At 39.8% G+C, this 17,295-nt stretch overlaps 2 protein-coding genes across 3 annotated transcripts in view; one reads left to right on the top strand and one right to left on the bottom strand.

Annotated features, from left to right (window-relative positions):
* LOC109487210 (transmembrane protein 17B-like) overlaps positions 1 to 9,994 on the bottom strand; it is an 11,302-nt gene extending 1,308 nt beyond the window's left edge. The window contains exons 1-5 of one of the 2 annotated variants that reach the window (XM_019791195.1): positions 9,861 to 9,994; positions 8,484 to 8,590; positions 7,786 to 7,899; positions 757 to 834; positions 536 to 601 (exon numbers count right to left, since the gene is read on the bottom strand). In XM_019791195.1, the coding sequence (XP_019646754.1) occupies positions 536 to 601; positions 757 to 834; positions 7,786 to 7,899; positions 8,484 to 8,590; positions 9,861 to 9,981 (486 nt within the window). In that variant the 5' untranslated portion in view covers positions 9,982 to 9,994. Of the gene's footprint in view, positions 1 to 535; positions 680 to 756; positions 835 to 7,785; positions 7,900 to 8,483; positions 8,591 to 9,860 lie in introns of both variants that reach the window. The other variant, XM_019791194.1, reaches the window with a different exon arrangement.
* A 436-nt stretch (positions 9,995 to 10,430) lies between these two features.
* On the top strand, positions 10,431 to 16,814 carry LOC109487135 (deoxynucleotidyltransferase terminal-interacting protein 1-like). Its single transcript, XM_019791104.1, has 14 exons — positions 10,431 to 10,512; positions 11,023 to 11,116; positions 11,463 to 11,572; positions 11,936 to 12,035; positions 12,470 to 12,568; positions 13,094 to 13,159; positions 13,410 to 13,478; positions 13,892 to 13,944; positions 14,739 to 14,784; positions 14,968 to 15,026; positions 15,286 to 15,346; positions 15,872 to 15,943; positions 16,287 to 16,342; positions 16,600 to 16,814. The coding sequence occupies exons 1-14, from the start codon at positions 10,463 to 10,465 to the stop codon at positions 16,769 to 16,771; spliced, it is 1,107 nt and encodes a 368-aa protein (XP_019646663.1). The 5' UTR covers positions 10,431 to 10,462; the 3' UTR covers positions 16,772 to 16,814.
* The last annotated feature ends 481 nt before the right edge of the window (positions 16,815 to 17,295 follow it).

Here is a 17,295-nt window from a genome sequence, read left to right as displayed (position 1 = left end):
TATATATATATATATATATATATATATATAGTGGTTTTATGATGTTATTCATCTCTGTTAATACATATTCTAGAATGTTTAAGCTGTTGTATTCATTGTTTATTTCTTCATTTGAATTTTCCACAAAGTGAAAAGGAGGGCAAAACAGGTGCATACGCACCTTTACAAGTTGTCCTCACCAAGTTTTGTGCTGTATTTTACCACTAACGATGCAGATATATCTAGGATTTTATGCTAACTTTATCTATTTGTAATAATGAGCACATGTTGTAAATACTCGACATATTTCATGCACTTCATTGTGACATGCCAGACGATACTGTTTTATTTTCATGGTCTGAGAAAAATGGACATGTTCGTGGAACTATATGTTCACAGTGGTGACAGGTGCAGGAAAAAGAAAGTCCAGGAATTATTTGTTAACTGTACATTTGTAATGATAAGTTCATTGTACAGAAGTGACAGTGAAAACAGTGAACATAAAAGTACAGTGAAAAAATCAGGAAGTACAGTATTCAATAAATCTGAATCTGACCTCGAACAGAACGAACATCGCCATGACGATATGAATGGCGCGTTCCAGCGGCAGGATCACGGTGGCCTCGTTGAAGAGGATGAAGAAACTGAGGGGAAACTGCAGCACGATGGTCAGCAGCCAGAACCCTGCCAGCTCCGGGACCTGTCAGACAACAAAATAATGGTTTAAACAAACAAACAAACAAACAAACAGGCAAAAAGCGGCAGGATCACGGTCGCCTCGTTGAAGAGGATGAAGAAACTGAGAGGAAACTGCAGCACGATGGTCAGCAGCCAGAACCCAGCCAACTCTGGGACCTGTCGGAAATAATCAGAGCTACCGGTAATTAATAAGAATACGCAGAATTTATTTGCATGACAGAATGGCAGGCCTGAACTTGTTTGAAGTTTGAAACTACAGAGGCAGATTCTTCAGAGAATTTAGAAGTGATGACGCTGGTCTTGTAAAACACAGCCAGAACCCAGCCAGCTCCGGGACCTGTCGGAAATAATCAGAGGTAAGAATATGCGGTGTATATACATGTATGTATGACAAAATGGCACCTAATCTTGTTTGAAGTTTGAAACTACAGCGGCGGATGCTTAAGAGAATTTAGAAGTGATGATGCTGGTCTTGTAAAACGCAGCCAGAACCCAGACAGCTCTGGGACCTATTAGACAACAAAATAATGGTTTAAACAAACAAACAAGCAAAAAGCGGGAGGATCACGGTCACCTCGTTGAAGAGGATGAAGAAACTGAGGGGAAACTGAAGCACGATGGTCAGCAGCCAGAACCCTGCCAGCTCCGGGACCTGTCAGACAACAAAATAACAGTTTAAACAAACAAACAAACAAACAAGCAAAAAGCGGCAGGATCACGGTGGCTTCGATGAAGAGGATGAAGAAACTGAGAGGAAACTGGAGCACGATGGTCAGCAGCCAGAACCCTGCCAGCTCCGAAACCTGTCGGAAATAGAGTAATCAGAGCTAAGAATATGTGGTGCATATATACAATTTACAAATGTACATGTATGTATGACAAAATGGCACCTGATCTTGTTTGAAGTTTGAAACTACTGTGGCAATGCAGCCAGAACCCAGCCAGCTCCGGATCCAGGACCTGTCAGAAATAATCAGAGCTAAGAATATGCGGTGTGTATTTACATGACAGAATGGCAGGCCTGATCTTGTTTGAAGTTTGAAACTACAGCGACGGATTCTTCAGAGAATTTAGAAGTGATGATGCTGGTCTTGTAAAATGCAGTCAGAACCCAGCCAACTCCGGGACCTGTCAGACAACAAAATAATGGTTTAAACAACAAACAAACAAATGAATACACAAAAAACAGTTACACCTGCGTCAACAATTTGGATGAATTCCTATGTGCTGAAATGAACCTTTGTACATGTAAAACCATGTGTCATTCTGTACATGGTTCAAATGTTTGAATCTTCAAGAAATGTTGAGGGCTCGAAATACTTTTTTTTCTGCATACCTGCACTGGTGCAGTTAACATAGAAAATTACCTGCACCAGACAAATTTTACCCGGGCCACTCAGAATTTAAGAAGCATGGAACATACTAAAAACTGTTTCAAAAACTACATGTATTTTTTTTTTCTCAACCGCTGAATTGTGTACTACATGTAGTAATGTCACGGCATCAATTCAGCCCTTTGGTTGTAACTGTAGTGATATGAAGTATAGTATTCTTGCAATTGCTAAACATAATTATTAGTTTCTTATTGTCAGTAAGTTTTATTAGTGTAATTATGCAACATACACTAGCCCTGCATAGTCTTTACATATTAAAGAGTTTCTCTCAAACTTCACTGATTCAGCAGACAGTCTGTAAAACCACCAGCATATCTCCAGACATCTGTTTTTTCGCAGAAAAACAGATATTCTCAGACTATCACTGAGTTTACACAAGACATGTGCCATCTCTCAAGTTTGCCAAAATGCAAATAAACCATAGAAGCAGTGACGTACATGTAGTAGGAGCCAACAACCATAGTGGCCACGGAGGGAGCGGGAGAATTCATTTTCCAGATGTGAAACACGGTTTGACTGTCTCAGGAACTTGAACATTAAAAAAACGATCCATGAAAAACTTAAACAAAAGATCAAGTTTTGCTAGAATAGACACACACAGACGGAGACTAAAGATCGAAATCTGCTGAAGTCTGCCGATGCATGCCAAGGTAGATAAACCTTTTTTACATTCGTAGACAGTTGACAGAAGTAGTAAGCATGAAGACGCGATCTAGAATGTCAAACGGAAGCAAGTGCACGATCGATAATATAACCTGCTGACACCAGACATCACATCTGTTACAGTAATCGTTCTGTGCACTTGTCTAGCTTCTCTAAAGCTACTGTAATTAACTTTATGTTTGCGGTAGCAAAAGCGGTCTGAGAAAAATGTCACAGAACTACTAGTACATGTTTGTGGTCGACGTCGCAGCCCATGTACTAGTAGAGAAAAGGAAATCAGAGATTGTTTTAACATTGTAATGATAAGTTCATGGTAGAAAAGTGACCGTGAAAACCACGAATATAAAAAAAGTACCGTGAAAAAATCAGGGTGTCTTAATCATGTTGTGAGTCAATCCACTTGTCCAAGGCGACCAATTTTCTTTGGTTCCCTGGGTGGTCGCCTTGGGCAGGTTTGATTGTGAAGCTGACAAATTTTAGTTGTAGAGTAAACTTTGTTCCAACACAAGAAAGGAACTAGCCATAAATTTTCGGTCAATCTTGTCAACCCTCGTCCAATGTATTTTTTTTTCTATTCTGACATTTATCACAATACATGAACACAGCGACAGCACACTCAATTAAGTTTTTCAAACTTATTTCTATGCTGTCACCAACGCAGACAAATGCACGGACAACAGACATACTCATTTTCACTGTTCACAATTTGCCAAGTTCCCAAGGGCACAAGATCGGTGGCATGTCAGGACTCGAACCCAGGACCTCTTTGTTCGGAGGCAAACACTACCGATACGCCACACGACTCCAGTGTATGATCCAATCGCTGACTCACCGGAAGTTGGAAGCGTGATGACGTCTTTCCCCCACTTCCAATTCACTCCTGACGTCATCACGCTTCCGGAGAGTCAGCGAGCGTATCATACATATGACAAAGTTTGACAAAATCAACCAAAAATTTATGGTGAGTTCCTTTTTCGTGTTAGCCTAGTTACCAAACTTATTATGGGTTCACCACACCACGAAGTGGTGATGAACCCATATTGCTTTTTCTGATGTTTCTTCTCCTCCTCCTCCTTCTCCTCCTCCTCCTCCTCCTGCCATATCTTTAAATGGATTCAGCTTCTTCATTTTAGGGCCTAAGGTCCTGAAATTTGGTATGGAGGTACAGTGGGCAAATACCCCTAGGCGTTTTTTAAATTTTTGTGATACAGGCTTTTAGAATGGTTTTATTTGAGTTTTTTGGCTGTGTTACAGCAAATGTATTACTGTGTTAGTGTGCCGTGTTTACCACGTCTGGGCATGAGTCATCACAATGGAATGCAGAGCATCAACCAATAGGCATGCAGCTTTCCTCTATACTTCTTGCTGATTGGCTGTTGGGATTTAACTTGATTAACACCCGCACAGAGCATTTCCACCTGCACAGAGCATTTCTTGCTGATTGGCTGTTGGGATTTAACTTGATTAACACCTGCACAGAGCATTTCCATACTGACAGTATGTCTTTATTCAAGTGTTTTGGTAGGTATTTCAAGCTTTTCTGCTCCAGCATTGGAATGCGGGGCATGAACGTTTTTTATTTATTTTGAAAATCAACAGTTTGCATTATGCAATTAAAAATCCTAACCAATAAAGTAGGGAATAGCTATCCAACTGTTGTTTTAATTGTATGTTACTTCATATTATAGTTATATCAATGTAAACAGGGTTCTAGCTAGCGCTAAGTAGCGTCGGGGCCCGCGACGCTAAAATTTTGACCCGCTACGCCAATTTTCCCCCCGCTACGCTAATTTTCAGTACAACGTAGTGGCATTGTGACTGCATTTCTTTGTTCAAAAATGCCAGATCAAATGTGAAAAATGTTTTTTTAGCAAAGTAACGCACGTGGCCGCCCTTCTGTGAGTGACAGCGGCAGTCTCTTGACGCCCAGACACTGGCGTCAGGGTGTCTAGCCCAGTCTGTAGAAGGGATATTCCGCCCCCTTCATAGTGTCGGCTTTCCCTCTGGGACGCCATATATGGGCTGGCCTATTTAACAATTCCCACGCCACGATGTATGTAGCACAAATATGTTTCCTCCCGTGTTCAACAGATCTCTCCTTGTAACTCTGGACATAAACACCTTCCACTAAATTGCATTAATTCTATATCTTGCCAAGGTGAAAAAAATACAAAGAATTACAATGTACTTAGTCACCAGCCTAATAATTAAAGTGCTTTACAGTTCCAGCCGGCTCCCGAAAAGGGGAGGGGCCTCTAAAGCCCACAGCGGCAAACTTGCGTTGGTTGAAAATTTGCCACTTTAGTAAACTAAACAAGGGAGTTCACCCCTTGGATCCGTTCATAGTTTAAACAAGTAAATACAAATTATTGCTCTCTTGTCAAATTTTTGCGGTTTTTCTTTACGGGCGTTTGTGATCTTTGTGACACACGTGGGTTTTCCTGCCACATATGCGTCAGTGCTGGTGCCATGCCGATTTCATGCTCTTAGCTACTGTGCGATCTATGTCGACATACTGGGTGTGCCTGTAATCATGTCAGCATCAAAGCTTGGCAATAACAACAAAGCCGCGTGTTGAATCACGTCAAATTTCGGCCCAGTTTTGCAGAACAGAAATGGCACAAAGGAGATTAAAAGTGCCTCATAATGAGACACTATTAGCAGGCAAAACAGACGTATTTCTTATATTATTTATAGTTACTTTTTTTGCATGTAGAATATTACAACTTTGCACACCAGATGCTATGTTTAACATTTAATTTATCTCAGAGTCTGTTCTTGGTTGTGTCTGATTTGGAGTATCTTCTGTATTTTGTGAAGATTCCAAGCTGCAAAAATATAACAATTACTAATCAAGGATACACTGTACATACCTTAGAAATGACATTTTTTCCCTTTGGGTATCCCTCAAATGGCTGCTTTTTAAGCTTAAATTTTTAAAAGCTCCGCACCGATGTGCCCCCCTTCCGCCCCATCCCCCCTCTCGGTCGCTTCGCTCCCTCGACGTGCGTCAGGTACCACTACGCTAAAATAAAATCCTACCTAGAACCCTGGTAAATCATTGTGTTTCCTTGTGTTTCTCATTCTTTCCCTGCCATGTGGTAAAATGTGGTGAACCCATCGCTGTATTTGCTCCAAAGCAAATATTGGCCTTTCTAGTTTTAGCTCCTATTTGCAAATAGCAGATGTAGGACTCTAGGATCTAAAATAGGTTTGGTAACCAGGCTATTCTTGAGTTGGAACAAAGTTCAAACTCTACAAATTATGGATTCTACCAACACAGATGAGCATTCGTTTCAAACACTCACAGACTTTTTAAACCTGGGTCAATGACCAATAGTACCATACGTGCACAGGGCTATACTAGCCAGCTATAATTTTTTCCGTCAGTCCAGGTTCATGATCAGACACATGCAGGGAGGGAGAGTGCTCGCAATCTAGGGAAAGTCCAGGGGCATATTTTTGACTGTAAAACTGACAAAGTTTTCAACACTGAGTCAATGACCAAGTAGAAAGTCCAGGGGCATATTTTTGACTGTAAAATTAACAAAGTTTTCAACACTGATCGATCAATGACCAAGTAGAAAGTCCAGGGGCATATTTTTGACTGTAAAACTAACAAAGTTTTCAACACTGAGTCAATGACCAAGTAGAAAGTCCAGGGGCATATTTTTGACTAAACCAACAAAGTTTTCAACACTGAGTCAATGACCAAGTAGAAAGTCCAGGGGCATATTTTTGACTGTAAAACTAACAAAGTTTTCAACACTGAGTCAATGACGAAGTAGAAAGTCCAGGGGCATATTTTTGACTGTAAAACTAACAAAGTTTTCAACACTGAGTCAATGACGAAGTAGAAAGCCCAGGGGCATATTTTTGACTAAACCAACAAAGTTTTCAACACTGAGTCAATGACCAAGTAGAAAGTCCAGGGGCATATTTTTGACTGTAAAACTAACAAAGTTTTCAACACTGAGTCAATGACGAAGTAGAAAGTCCAGGGGCATATTTTTGACTGTAAAACTAACAAAGTTTTCAACACTGAGTCAATGACGAAGTAGAAAGTCCAGGGGCATATTTTTGACTGTAAAACTAACAAAGTTTTCAACACTTAGCCAGGGTCAATGACCAAGTAGAAAGTCCAGGGGCATATTTTTGACTGTAAAACTAACAAAGTTTTTAACTCTGGGTCAATGACCAGGTACAAGATGTGCCTGCAGTAAGGCGGCAGATTCAGTCGGTGTTCGTCACATTTGGCACAGTTCTTCTCAGAGTTCATTGAATCATCTGTCTCACTTTACAGAGAGGGCCTGCATGGGGGGATAGTGATTACGACTTACGCAAAATTTTTACCACGAATTACGTTAAATTTTCAGAGCTGTTTACGAACATTTACGCGTTACAGCTAATGTACAGTATTGATTACAAGATTACAATGATTTTGGGCAGCTGCCTACAGATTACGAAGACTAAAAAGGCCTGATTACGCCTTATGAAAAAGTGCATGCAGGCCCTCTACAGTACTAGTCTGTGTACCAGCCAGCACGTCTTTCCACAGCTGGTTTCGCAGAACGTCAACAGCAGGTATTTTTGGACTAGACAGTCTTTCTAGAAAGACATCAATTGTCTGGTTTGACGGCCAACTCTTGGCAAAATCTTCCGATCATGTTTTTTCAGCCCACGAAAAGGTCTGGTGAAGACTTTTTACTTGAAATTAGATGTCTAAATTAAAAGCGACTAAAAATGTTCAGAGTGAGAACTACAGGGCTCAAAATAATTTTTTCTGCACCAAACAGATTTTTACTCAGAATTCAGGAAGAATGGATCCCACTAAACCTGTTCACAAATCAATGTCAATATTTCTTTTGTACCTCAGCCATACTCATAGGTGTAACAGTACATGGACCAGTGCAGGTTAGGTGCAGGTAAACATCAGCCCCAATTTTACCTGCACTAAGGTGCATGCACCTACTATTTCAAGCCCTGAAATGTAAAATTGATATTACTGAGTTTCCACAACATTTTTGGCCAATAAAGAAGGCCTAAATACCTTTTCTTGCAGGTTTCCCAGGTAACCCAAGTACAGTCTGACTATCTCCACAACCACCATCACCACATACACTGTCACAGTGATGAACTTGTAGAACTCATCCAACGATGAAAACTGGAGGGAAATATTCACAATAACCAGTTACTTTAACATCACTTGAAAGATAACAGACTTCATGGCATATAAAGGGTCCTTTTTTGTCTTTGTCTAGTTTTGTTGTATAACAATACAAAACAAGCAACCATTTTCCGCCAGAGCAGTAGACAAAAAGTAAAGAGAAAGGTAAACATAGCTTGGTTGGAGGTATGGTTACTCTGACTAAAATGATGACGAAAATGTACTAAGAAATGGCAGTAACTGTCAATATCAGATACCCAGACAGATTTCCTTGTCCAGAATATTTTATTTTTCTTTTGCCGCCCTGAAATTAGATGCCTTTGATGATATCGTCTTTATTCTTTGCACTTTTAAACATTCAAAATATATGTGGGGTTGTGACTGGCATAACGGCAGAGAATTCGGCTCAGAACCAAGAGGTCCCGGGTTCCATTCCTGCCAAGTCACCAAAATTGTGCCCTTGGGAAAGGCACTTCACTCAGGTGAAAATGAGTACTAAGTGAGTATGCCAGAATGATCATTATCATGATCGTGGGCATTAAAGGAAAATCGACCAATGTGTTTCCTTAAGTTCAGCTTACCTTTAGTTGCAGAAGAACGATGGCAGTGACGAGCCAGAATGGGAAATAGCAGACGTTGAAGTACAGGGCCATCTGCAGGGGCAGGTTGGACACCAGCTCGTTCCCAACTAAACAGAAAAAAATTATAAATATATCAAAGATTGGATGCCATCCTTGTAATGACTAGTTTATGCCAGGTTTCTCTTAGATTGATCACAATTAGGATAACCCCAAGTACAAGCACGTCGGCAGAACGTACTGCACCTGCGCGAAACCCGTAATGTATTGTGCATAGCACTTCAGCAGAACGTCTCATATAAGGTTGTATTCGCGCATATAAGGTTAGCATTTTGCCAGTAGTTTCCAAATGTTATGTCGGAAAGAATATCCTCTGCAACAAGCAAAATTCTGATGCAACATTGACCAAAAATCCAACGAAAAACGCGAAAATACGGGGTTCTGCGCAGGCGCAGTAAGTTCTGCCGACGTGCTCCAAGTACATAGGTGAGACAATATATAGGATGCAAGAATAACCTATAAAACTTTTGCCAGTCAGGAGACAACATGCTTAACTACATGTATGTTGAACTAAATATTTTGTGGCTTTATATCTATATTTTTTCCTCGCACGATAAAAATGAATTGCTTTGCCCAGTTCTACAGGCGACGACAGTGGAGGCCTTTAAAAGTTTGTGTAGCCTGGATGCCAGACCCACAACGTGATAGACTTCATCAGGGTTTTAGGGGGGCGCTGTGGTCACAGTGGAGCACATTGGTAGAACGTACTGTGCCTGCGCAGAACCCTGGATTTTCGCAGTTTTCGTTGGATTTTTGGTCAACGTTGCATTAGAATTTTGCCTGTTGCAGACGATATCTTTTCCGACATGACATTTGAAAACTAATGTTACTGTCAGAATGTTAACTTTATATGAGCAAATGCAACCTTATATGAGACGTTCTGCTGAAGTGCTATACAGGATACATTACGGGTTTTGCACAAGTGCAGTACGTTCTGCCAACGTGCTGGGCTGTGGTACATTATTTCCTTGGGGTCGCGCATATGTTAGCCCTGGGGCCGAGGAACTGGCCTGTGTAGGCCCTGTAAACAGTCTGCATGCACCCTGGCAAATCTTTGTGAGACCATTTTGTAAACAAAAAATCATATTCCTTGTATTCATGGACTTCCAATTTCACTCCCAATGTAGAAAATTTGGGTGCTTTAAAGTAAGGTAGCTGGACATTTGATATATTCCATGTGGACACACGACTGTGACCCTTCCGTTATGTTTTGCCCCCCAAAAGATTTTCATTGGCTGGTGCATCTCTTCCGGGTAGGGTCTCTAAATTGACTTCAAAATGGCCATCCTGTTTGGGTGTAGGGCCAATTGGATAACCTACTGGACTTGAGTTGGTGGTGTTCTCGCCCTTCCCTAGCCGCCCGCGTCGCAGGAAAGGCGAATTCGGCGAAAGAAGTGAGTTTTTGCCGCAACTGCGGCGGCAACTGTCCGGCCGCCATCATGGAATCTTCGGAGTTCAAGGCAACGAAATGCAGAAAGTACGAAATCAATAAGTCATTAAGTACTTATAATCTGTATTAAATAGTACAAACTATCTGTTGTTAAAACAAAAATATATAATAAACCTTATAAAGATGTACTAAAAGCTCTCATTTACATATACACGGTATTGTTTAATAAATGACTCCCGTCCTTTTTACGTTATGTCGCCCTCTCTAAAGGACAACAACAACAGTGGACAATCTCAAAGAACCCATCATATGGGGGGGACCATTTTGAAAAGAAAAAGATATAACTGTAGATTTTTAACTTATCTGCTTATTTACATATAAAAAAGTAGAGTAAATACAGTTTAATTTTATATTTACTATTTTTACGGTTTATTTTTCCTGATATTAGATAACTTTGACCATCAATAGTATCTTTCACCCCTATTCCTTTATAGTCTGATCCATTTATAGTTCAAGGAAGGCGTTGGTAAAAATGGCGGAACCAAGAAGCCCTCTTGGTATTTACATGGCACAACAACAGCAGTAGGTTCTTCTCTTATCGATAACCTGTAGATTATTGAAGTCACAAAAGTTGTTCAAAGGTTTCTTCAGAAAAATAGCTGACAGAATTGTTCCAGGAAGGCATAGAATAGTAATATTTTCTTCTCACACAACAGTCGTCTTGTCGTCTGCTAGTTTGTTGCTCAAGTAAGAAAATATTATAATCATCAATGATCTGACCAGTACAGACCACTACACAGTGTACTTAAAAGCAGTAGCAGTACAACTAGGAATATATGATTAAAAGCTAGACGAATATTCACAAAACAAGTAATTAATCTACACTATTCATTAGTACTTTGTAGCAGTAATAACTTAGAGCAAGAAGCTTTCATCACAAGAATGTCCTTGCTTAGAAGTACATAATTTTGTACATGTACACTCATCATATAATTCAGCACCCTTTGACACTCTACCACTGTTCTGTGAAGAAATCTAGTTGTATTATATGTAAGTGTCAGTATACATGATTGCCTTTGATTGCCTTTCTAGGTACAATGCTGCCACTAATACCACACTGACACCCCCAAGCTCGGACGTCAATCATTCAGAGGGAAGGCCTGTACTTAAAAGGCAGAAATCTGTGGTCAGTATATGGAATTCCACTTTTACACATACTATCTTGACACATACAAGTATTTTTAAGGTCACCATTTTGATGGTGATTTCACCACTATAGAATCATCAAACCTATCAATTAACAGTTTCAGACTGGTATTCCAATATATGTTGCTACTTGTATGGTTGTTTTCAAATCAAACTAAAAAAATGCAGAAATTTAGCAGCCACTAATCATGAGTTTGTGATGGATTGAACCAAGAAGAATCTGAAGAATAGGTTAAATCACATACGTTACATGTATGGTTGATAAAATGTGCTGCCATTAGTGCGATAGCTCCACGAACTTTATATATTTCTCTTATTTTCCTCAGACCTCACCAGCTGTAGCCCCACCAGGCTATGTTGTGATCCAGCCTTACGATGCCACATACAAGAACTTTCCCTCAAAAAGAAAGGTGACATCCTATCACTACAGAGGAAGGTATGATCTTCTAAATTGCTTGTTTTCTCCCTCTCTCTCTCTATTTCTCGCTCTATTTCTCTCTCTCTCCTCCCTCTCTCCCCTCTCTCTCCCCCTCGTCTCTCTCTCATCACTCTCTCTCTGTATTTCTCTTTCTTGTCTCTCTCTCATCCCTCTCTCTCACCCTTCCTTCTCTTCCCCATGATCTCTCTTCTTCTCTGTCTCTCCCTCTACATATCCGGTTTATCGTCCGTTGTTCCTCATGTTCCGAGAGTTAGACATGCTTGCACTCTGATGCTGGGGCTTGATGGTAGTTATTTTTTTCCATATTGATGGAGTTCTCCTGATTGATATTGTGTTCATTTTTTTATTTTATATGGACAGAACCATTTCGTCCCCAGAGGGGTCCATGGAGCTCCTGAGGAAGTGTATGCAGAAACACATAAACAACACCCTGGTGGAGGCTATTAAACCTTACAAAGAGGTAAAAGTTAGCCTGAGTGTCAGCCTTTTTAGCTTACGTCCGCTCCCCACAATTGGCCAGTAGTGGATCATGGGGAGCAGATGAAAGCTAAAAAGGCTGACACTCAGGATAAGGTAAAGTAGGAAAAAAAGGGACACTTGTTTGCTTGTTATCCAAACAGTGGATAATTTCAGCATTGGACATACTAGTATTCTGTCATCACTGGATACTAAGATAGCTTTAAACAACTCCTGCAGCTAGATGTGCAAAGATTGGGTGTAACAAGTCATTCATGATCAGTGTAATATAGCTAGCTGAGAAGCTGGTAGACTAAAGGATGGTTATACTGGCTATACAGATACAGACATGTCTTCTTTACTGTGTTGTAATTCCTTGAAGCTCCTTGGTTCAGGCAGTGTACTAATAAGACAATGTACCCAAACCTGTTTTTACAGCTCTTTGAAAAAGGAGCCCAGAACTGCAGAGACAACTGTGGAGAGGAGGTGGACCCTGATCGCTTGGTCCGCACGGCTGTCAGGCACTCATTCGAACAGGTGTGTTCTGAAGATGTGTAGAAGATTGTGTAGTGCATACAAAGATGCCATAGAGTGTATCATCCATGCCACCTATTGCTTCAGTTAAGAACTGCACCTAACATACCTTTTGCTTTTGGTATACACTGTAAGTACTGTGTTTGGACTCACTGCTGAATACAGTATGTTCTGTGACAGGATGGACATCAGGATATATCAAGGATATAATCAACTTACTTGAAGTACATTGTGTATTACTTCTGTGAATAGTTTAATCAGGTTGGTAAGTCACTGAATAAAGAGACTTTTTGTACACAACAAAGAGGTTTATTCAGCCAATGTTGGGGACTGCATTGTAGATACTAGTACCGTGTAGATATGGAAATAGTTTGTGTTTGGGAATGCATCTATAGCAGCAACACCTGTGCTGTACAATGTGAACCAGATTTGTCCTGAGGAAGGTGACTTTAGCTGAATAAAACTTGGTTAATTGTTGTGTATCAGTATGCACTGACTCCTCTTTCCTCGTATGTTTTTATTCCACAGTGTGGCAAGGAGATGTTTGGTCCTCTTGATGCCTCCCTGGGAAGCAGCAGTGCCAGCATGTTGAGGGTAATGTCCAACTATTACAAGAACAATGTTCCAATTTTAAATCTGGCCGCCAGTAGGTATATTGGCTGTCAGAAGTATTTGTGTCTTAGGTAATAATGTTGTTCTTTTATCCCTTAGCCAGGGTACCATCCTGGTTAGTTTGCATCCATTCACACTGTCGCTACCGACCAGCCAACCTGGTTGGTCGGTATATTTTATGCACTTGTACAGTACATTTTATGAAGTGTGTCTTGTGTATGTTTGTTGACAGAAAGCTAAACGCTCCCTGTCCAGTAGTGATGGTGGGGCACCGGTGACACAAGTGGTCCGCTTTAAAAGGGTAGGTCAATTCTTGTCAACATTATTATTATTAATCTGTGTCAAAAGTGCAAGACACCATACTTCTCCAACAACTCTGCTCTGTGTGTGTGTGTGTGTGTGTGTGTGTGAGTGAGTGTGTGTGTGTGTGTGAGTGAGTGTGTGTGTGTGTGTGTGTCTGTGTGGTGTGTGTGTGTCTGTGTGTGTGTGTGTCTGTGTCTGAGTGTGTGTGTGTGTCTGTGTGTGTGTGTATCTCTGTGTGTGTCTGTGTGTGTGTGTGTGTGTGTGTCTGTGTTTATGTGTGTGTGTGTGTGTGTGTGTGTGTGTGTGTGTGTGTGTCTTTGTATGTGTTTGTATGTGTGTGTGTAGAAAGCATGTTGACTTTAAAAATGTTGGCAGACAGAATTCACAGTATTTGATCTTTTGCATTTTCAGCGAAAAGGCAGACCTCGAATCTACAAGCCGGTGTTCAGTGAAAGGTCTTATGGGTATGTTCAAGTAGTTATTAATCCACTGAGTTATTATTTCATTAAAAAAACAAGCCCTCTGATTGGTCAGCAAGCTATCTTTCCCACTTTGATTTCTACTGTTGCACATTGCTTTTAGTGAGATACAATTGCAGCCATCAGATAGAAAAAAAACAACAAAGGATGTATGAATGTTAACTTTATTACTTTGCTGATGCATGTAGCATCTTCTTGCCTTATAAAAGCCCTGTAGATGCATTTTATACTTCATGTACATGTAGAATACCGGTAGAAAAGGTTTACAAAGCTTTTAGCACAATTTTGAACTATCGATTATACAGTGCATGGATATATCTTGCAGTTTGATTTGTGCATTCAGAAGCTTGAATGGCTGTAATATACTAGTAACAAATATCTTACTGAATTATTTGCTGCTTGCTGCTTGTATACAAAACCCTGGTAAGTGGCATGTCAGAACACTTTCGTGACAACTGTGGCATGCTTGTTCTCTAATGTGTTTTATCATATTAGTTGGAATTAAACAGTTTTGATGTACAGCATAAGTGTATGTTCACCATTTGGTAAGCCCATAGCACAAGAAGTTTCACAGGCTTAGTGAGACTGGGCTGTAAGGATGGCAAAAGCTCCCTCAAAACTCAAATTATTTACTGGTATATTATGACTGTCTGTGGAGGATAACATGAAATTGCGTGTTTCCATGTGTACAGTGTAGGTACTACATGCATATATTGGGCTGTTGTAGGTAAAACAAATTATTGCTGTGTTTTTACTAACATGTTGTGTTCCATGTGAAGCTCCAGGTCTGTGAAACAGGAGCCTGTCAGGAAGGAAGGACCAAAGGTGAGAAAATTATCTTAACAATCTTCTCATCTACACCATTTAGAGCAGTTTTAAGCCTTTGTGGTCCATGTTCCACCGTATACATGTTGTACATCATATTTTGGTAAAATTGATTTGTATTTGTTCATCTTTCTAATGACATGATTTAACTGTAGTAAGTAAAATAATCTCTTTTCCATCCAGTGGGACCCAGAAAGACTGACAACAGAAACAAAATTCATCATGGGATCTCGGGCAAACAGGTAACATCACATGTTTGGAAGATTAAGTTTTTGTATCTGTATCATACTCTATGTGTACACCTGTTTCATACAATGTATTTATATCAGCCTGTTTAATGGAAACCAAGCCCTGGAAGATTAGCCTCAATAAAAAGAACTCAGTAAGGGTACTGGGTAATTAAAGTGCATGTTCCAGTTACAAAAAGGAATTCAAGCCTTAGGATAGTTGTAGCTATAATATTGTATGGATGGATGGATGTTGTGTTTTTGTTTTCTACAGGGCCATGGGTCTAGGTGCCACAAGAGGAAGACTATACTACAAACACCCAGACTTATTCAAGGTGTGGCCTTCTGCTGCTAATAGTTTCAGCACATGCAATATTTTGTTAGTTAAATTGTCACTTCTTGATAATTTTGGTTGTACTGTATTGATTGATAAGAATGGTAAGAAAGTTAAATAATGAAAACAGCAATATTTTGTTAGTTAAATTGTCACTTCTTGATAATTTTGGTTGTACTGTATTGATTGATAAGAATGGTAAGAAAGTTAAATAATGAAAACAGCAATATTTTGTTAGTTAAATTGTCACTTCTTGATAATTTTGGTTGTACTGTATTGATTTATAAGAATGGTAAGAAAGTTAAATGATGTAAACAGAATCACAGTGAGATTTTTTTTTTTTTACTTCAGAATTCACCTCAAAACAAGGCTCGTGAGAGCCACTTACGTGTTTTGGGTTACAGTGATGACTGCGTGGTCAGATATTTGTTCACCCTTGATTTAAACCGTTGGAGGTTGTAATTAGCGGTGAAACATTCACGGGGAAGCTTGTTCCACAGTGAAGTGGTTTCTGTTATTTCCACAGTACTCCAGTGACACAGAAGACAAACAGTGGTTATTTGAACATCGACACATGCCTGCAACAGGAGGAAAAGTGGTAGGTAGACAAACTTGGCTGCATACAATGTATATATCAACACGGGGGTTGACAAGCTACTGAGATATTTTGTAACATAAACTGTAATTATTGTAATGTTGAAGATTTCAGGTACTTTTTTCTGGAGAGGATTTTTGATAATAAAATGCTTATCTCTGTCTATCATAGTCAAATACACAAACTGGTCTTCATTGAGGCTATGCTCTTTATATATTTATGATGTACATGTAAATCCAAACATTTAGCTAGCAAGTATTAAAGGCAGTCATCTTAAAAAAAACACATATTATGCACAAGTATCTACATGTAGTATGTAACAGTTCCTTTATGTTGTACCATGCAGGCCTACCTCCTCATTGTGGATGATGTGTTGGAACTGGCAGAGACAGATGAATACAGGTATGGATATTTATTATTAAGTTTCAATAACCGCCTGTCATCTTCAACAGGGCTAATAACTGGTTTACTGTGCACTGTTGCAACAATACCCATGTACAAATATATAATGTATGCCACAGAAATGTAGGCTCATGTAAAAGAAATCATCATAAAATTGTGAAAGAAATGGTTGTGAATAAAAGAACTGTACTATTTCAACAATTCTCCAACCCGAAGAAATTATTTATGTATCTTTGCTTCTTCTCTATTTTTCCTAGGAACAACGAAGGTCTCCAGTTGGAGCTGTTGGTGGGATTTCAGGTCCCCCCATTCATGCTGGAGAAGATGAAGGTCTTCATGAGGATGTCGCGGACCGACACGTTACGTGAGAGCCCGGCCGCGCTGAAGGAAAAGCCTGACCAAGAGATAACCACTCAGGAAGCCAACTAGGGCAGTACGAAGTCCATTCTACGGATGACATCCTTAGGAGACAGGAGTTTTATTTTACACAACCAAATTTTCACCTAAAGTGCTGAAGTTTCGATGTCTATCAGGGGTTTTTCTAGAAAAATTTTGTATGAGGAACCAGATCACAACACTAGTATGGCGAGGGACCAATTTTTTTACGATAGTAACGCAGTCTGTAAATGTAATGATTTGTAGAATGCATTGTTATGATGTTTCGTTTTTACATTTTCATTTCAGATCATTTTGAGAAAGACCTTAACATTGTGTTTGTAACCACTTAGGGTTCAATCTGAACATTGACATAGGGGTGCTGGCCAGTTACATGAGGGAGCATTACCCTTATTCCCCAGTTTAGAAAAAACCCTCACTATCAGAAACTTTCCTCAGACTCAGAGCTTCTGACTGGAGTTCTGCTTCTCGTCAGTATATGTAGCCGAAACATCAGCATTTTAGGTGAGAAAATTTGGTTGTGTAAAAGAAAACTCCTCTATCCTATACTTAACCAA

The sequence above is a fragment of the Branchiostoma belcheri genome, unplaced genomic scaffold (assembly GCF_001625305.1).
Source record: "Branchiostoma belcheri isolate BF01 breed outbred unplaced genomic scaffold, Haploidv18h27 scaffold86, whole genome shotgun sequence".
In the NCBI taxonomy this organism is placed as follows: domain Eukaryota; kingdom Metazoa; phylum Chordata; class Leptocardii; order Amphioxiformes; family Branchiostomatidae; genus Branchiostoma; species Branchiostoma belcheri.
The sequence above is the reverse complement of the archived record's forward strand: the minus strand, read 5'-3'. Positions and strand labels throughout refer to the sequence as shown.

Excerpts from the sequence above, each read along its gene's own strand:
- LOC109487135 (XM_019791104.1), top strand. The coding sequence starts at position 10,463 with ATGGCGGAACCAAGAAGCCCTCTTGGTATTTACATGGCACAACAACAG. Across the intron at positions 13,479-13,891 it reads AAGTGGTCCGCTTTAAAAGG|CGAAAAGGCAGACCTCGAAT; the intron begins GTAGGTCAATTC and ends TTGCATTTTCAG. Across the intron at positions 14,785-14,967 it reads TCAGGAAGGAAGGACCAAAG|TGGGACCCAGAAAGACTGAC; the intron begins GTGAGAAAATTA and ends TTTTCCATCCAG.